A 999-nucleotide genomic window follows, 5' to 3' on the forward strand; every position below is an offset into this window, starting at 1 on the left:
ATGATTAATCATAAGGAGAATCAAAGGAAATATATATGGCTCTGATCTTTACTAAAACCCAGATATGGTTACATACATACAACCCAGAAATTCTTGTTCTTCTTCCCAAAACCATTTAAATCATGGTTGAAGAATTTCCCTTGCAAAATACTTTTACACAATACCCATACTAAATAGTCATGTTTCTTCGGATTGGCTTGAAAGATTACTCCCTGTGCCCAAGGAAAACGTCTGTCAGGACTGTGGTGGAATAGAGTGAAAACTGCATCAGCTCCAAGCCCTAGAATGCATGCAGTACAAACTCAATATCAAATATGACAGTAGAAATATATAAAAAATACTTTTTCTTCTCGGAAAAGAAAGAAAGAACTAGATCTAACCTTCTTAATATCAATCTCCACCTTCTTCTCCTGGACAGAACTCACGTCTTTGATGTTTAAAGTGTTGAGAAGGGTAATGCTAGAAATGGTTGACATGGGTTTCACCGTCAAATCATCCATCACCATGTATGTCACCACACCTCTAACGTACCCTTTCTCAGTAGTGTTTTCATATGGTATGCTAGTAACATGACCCGTGGTAGTCGGAAAAACAATACCCCCCCGCCAGGGGTTAGGCATGATCTCTGGGTTAGGTGAAACGAACTTTTGCAGCAATGGAGGGGTAAGAGTTGAAGATAGGAATGCTGATTTAGGGTTCAAGAGAGAACCCTTGGTTAGGTTTGGAAGAAGGTAGGAGGGGTCAAGGTTTTGGATACTCTCATGGACTCTGCCCAGGGACCCTGACCCAGGTGCCAAGTCATTATCCCGTAGAAGTCCGATGATGGAACCGACAGGTACCTGTAAAAGTCCGAAGAGGAAGTCCACGAATTCCTTTCCGGCCTCTGCAAACACCACCTTGTTTGAGCTTTTATCTACGAGGAGCTTCAAGCTAATTATCGTCTCACTGCTGCTGGCACTGCTGGCCATCTTTGTCTCTGCATCAGTTTGATGGGAACAA

General features: G+C 42.2%; 1 protein-coding gene across 1 annotated transcript; it reads right to left on the reverse strand.

Moving 5' to 3' along the window:
- Positions 1-20: 20 nt before the first annotated feature.
- LOC122293344 lies at positions 21-999 on the reverse strand. The gene is made up of 2 exons (XM_043101900.1): positions 381-999; positions 21-280 (listed from the first exon to the last, which is right to left on the reverse strand). The coding sequence occupies exons 1-2, from the start codon at positions 966-968 to the stop codon at positions 206-208; spliced, it is 663 nt and encodes a 220-aa protein (XP_042957834.1). The 5' UTR covers positions 969-999; the 3' UTR covers positions 21-205.

Source organism: Carya illinoinensis, chromosome 14 (assembly GCF_018687715.1).
Source record: "Carya illinoinensis cultivar Pawnee chromosome 14, C.illinoinensisPawnee_v1, whole genome shotgun sequence".
Taxonomy (NCBI): Eukaryota; Viridiplantae; Streptophyta; class Magnoliopsida; order Fagales; family Juglandaceae; genus Carya; species Carya illinoinensis.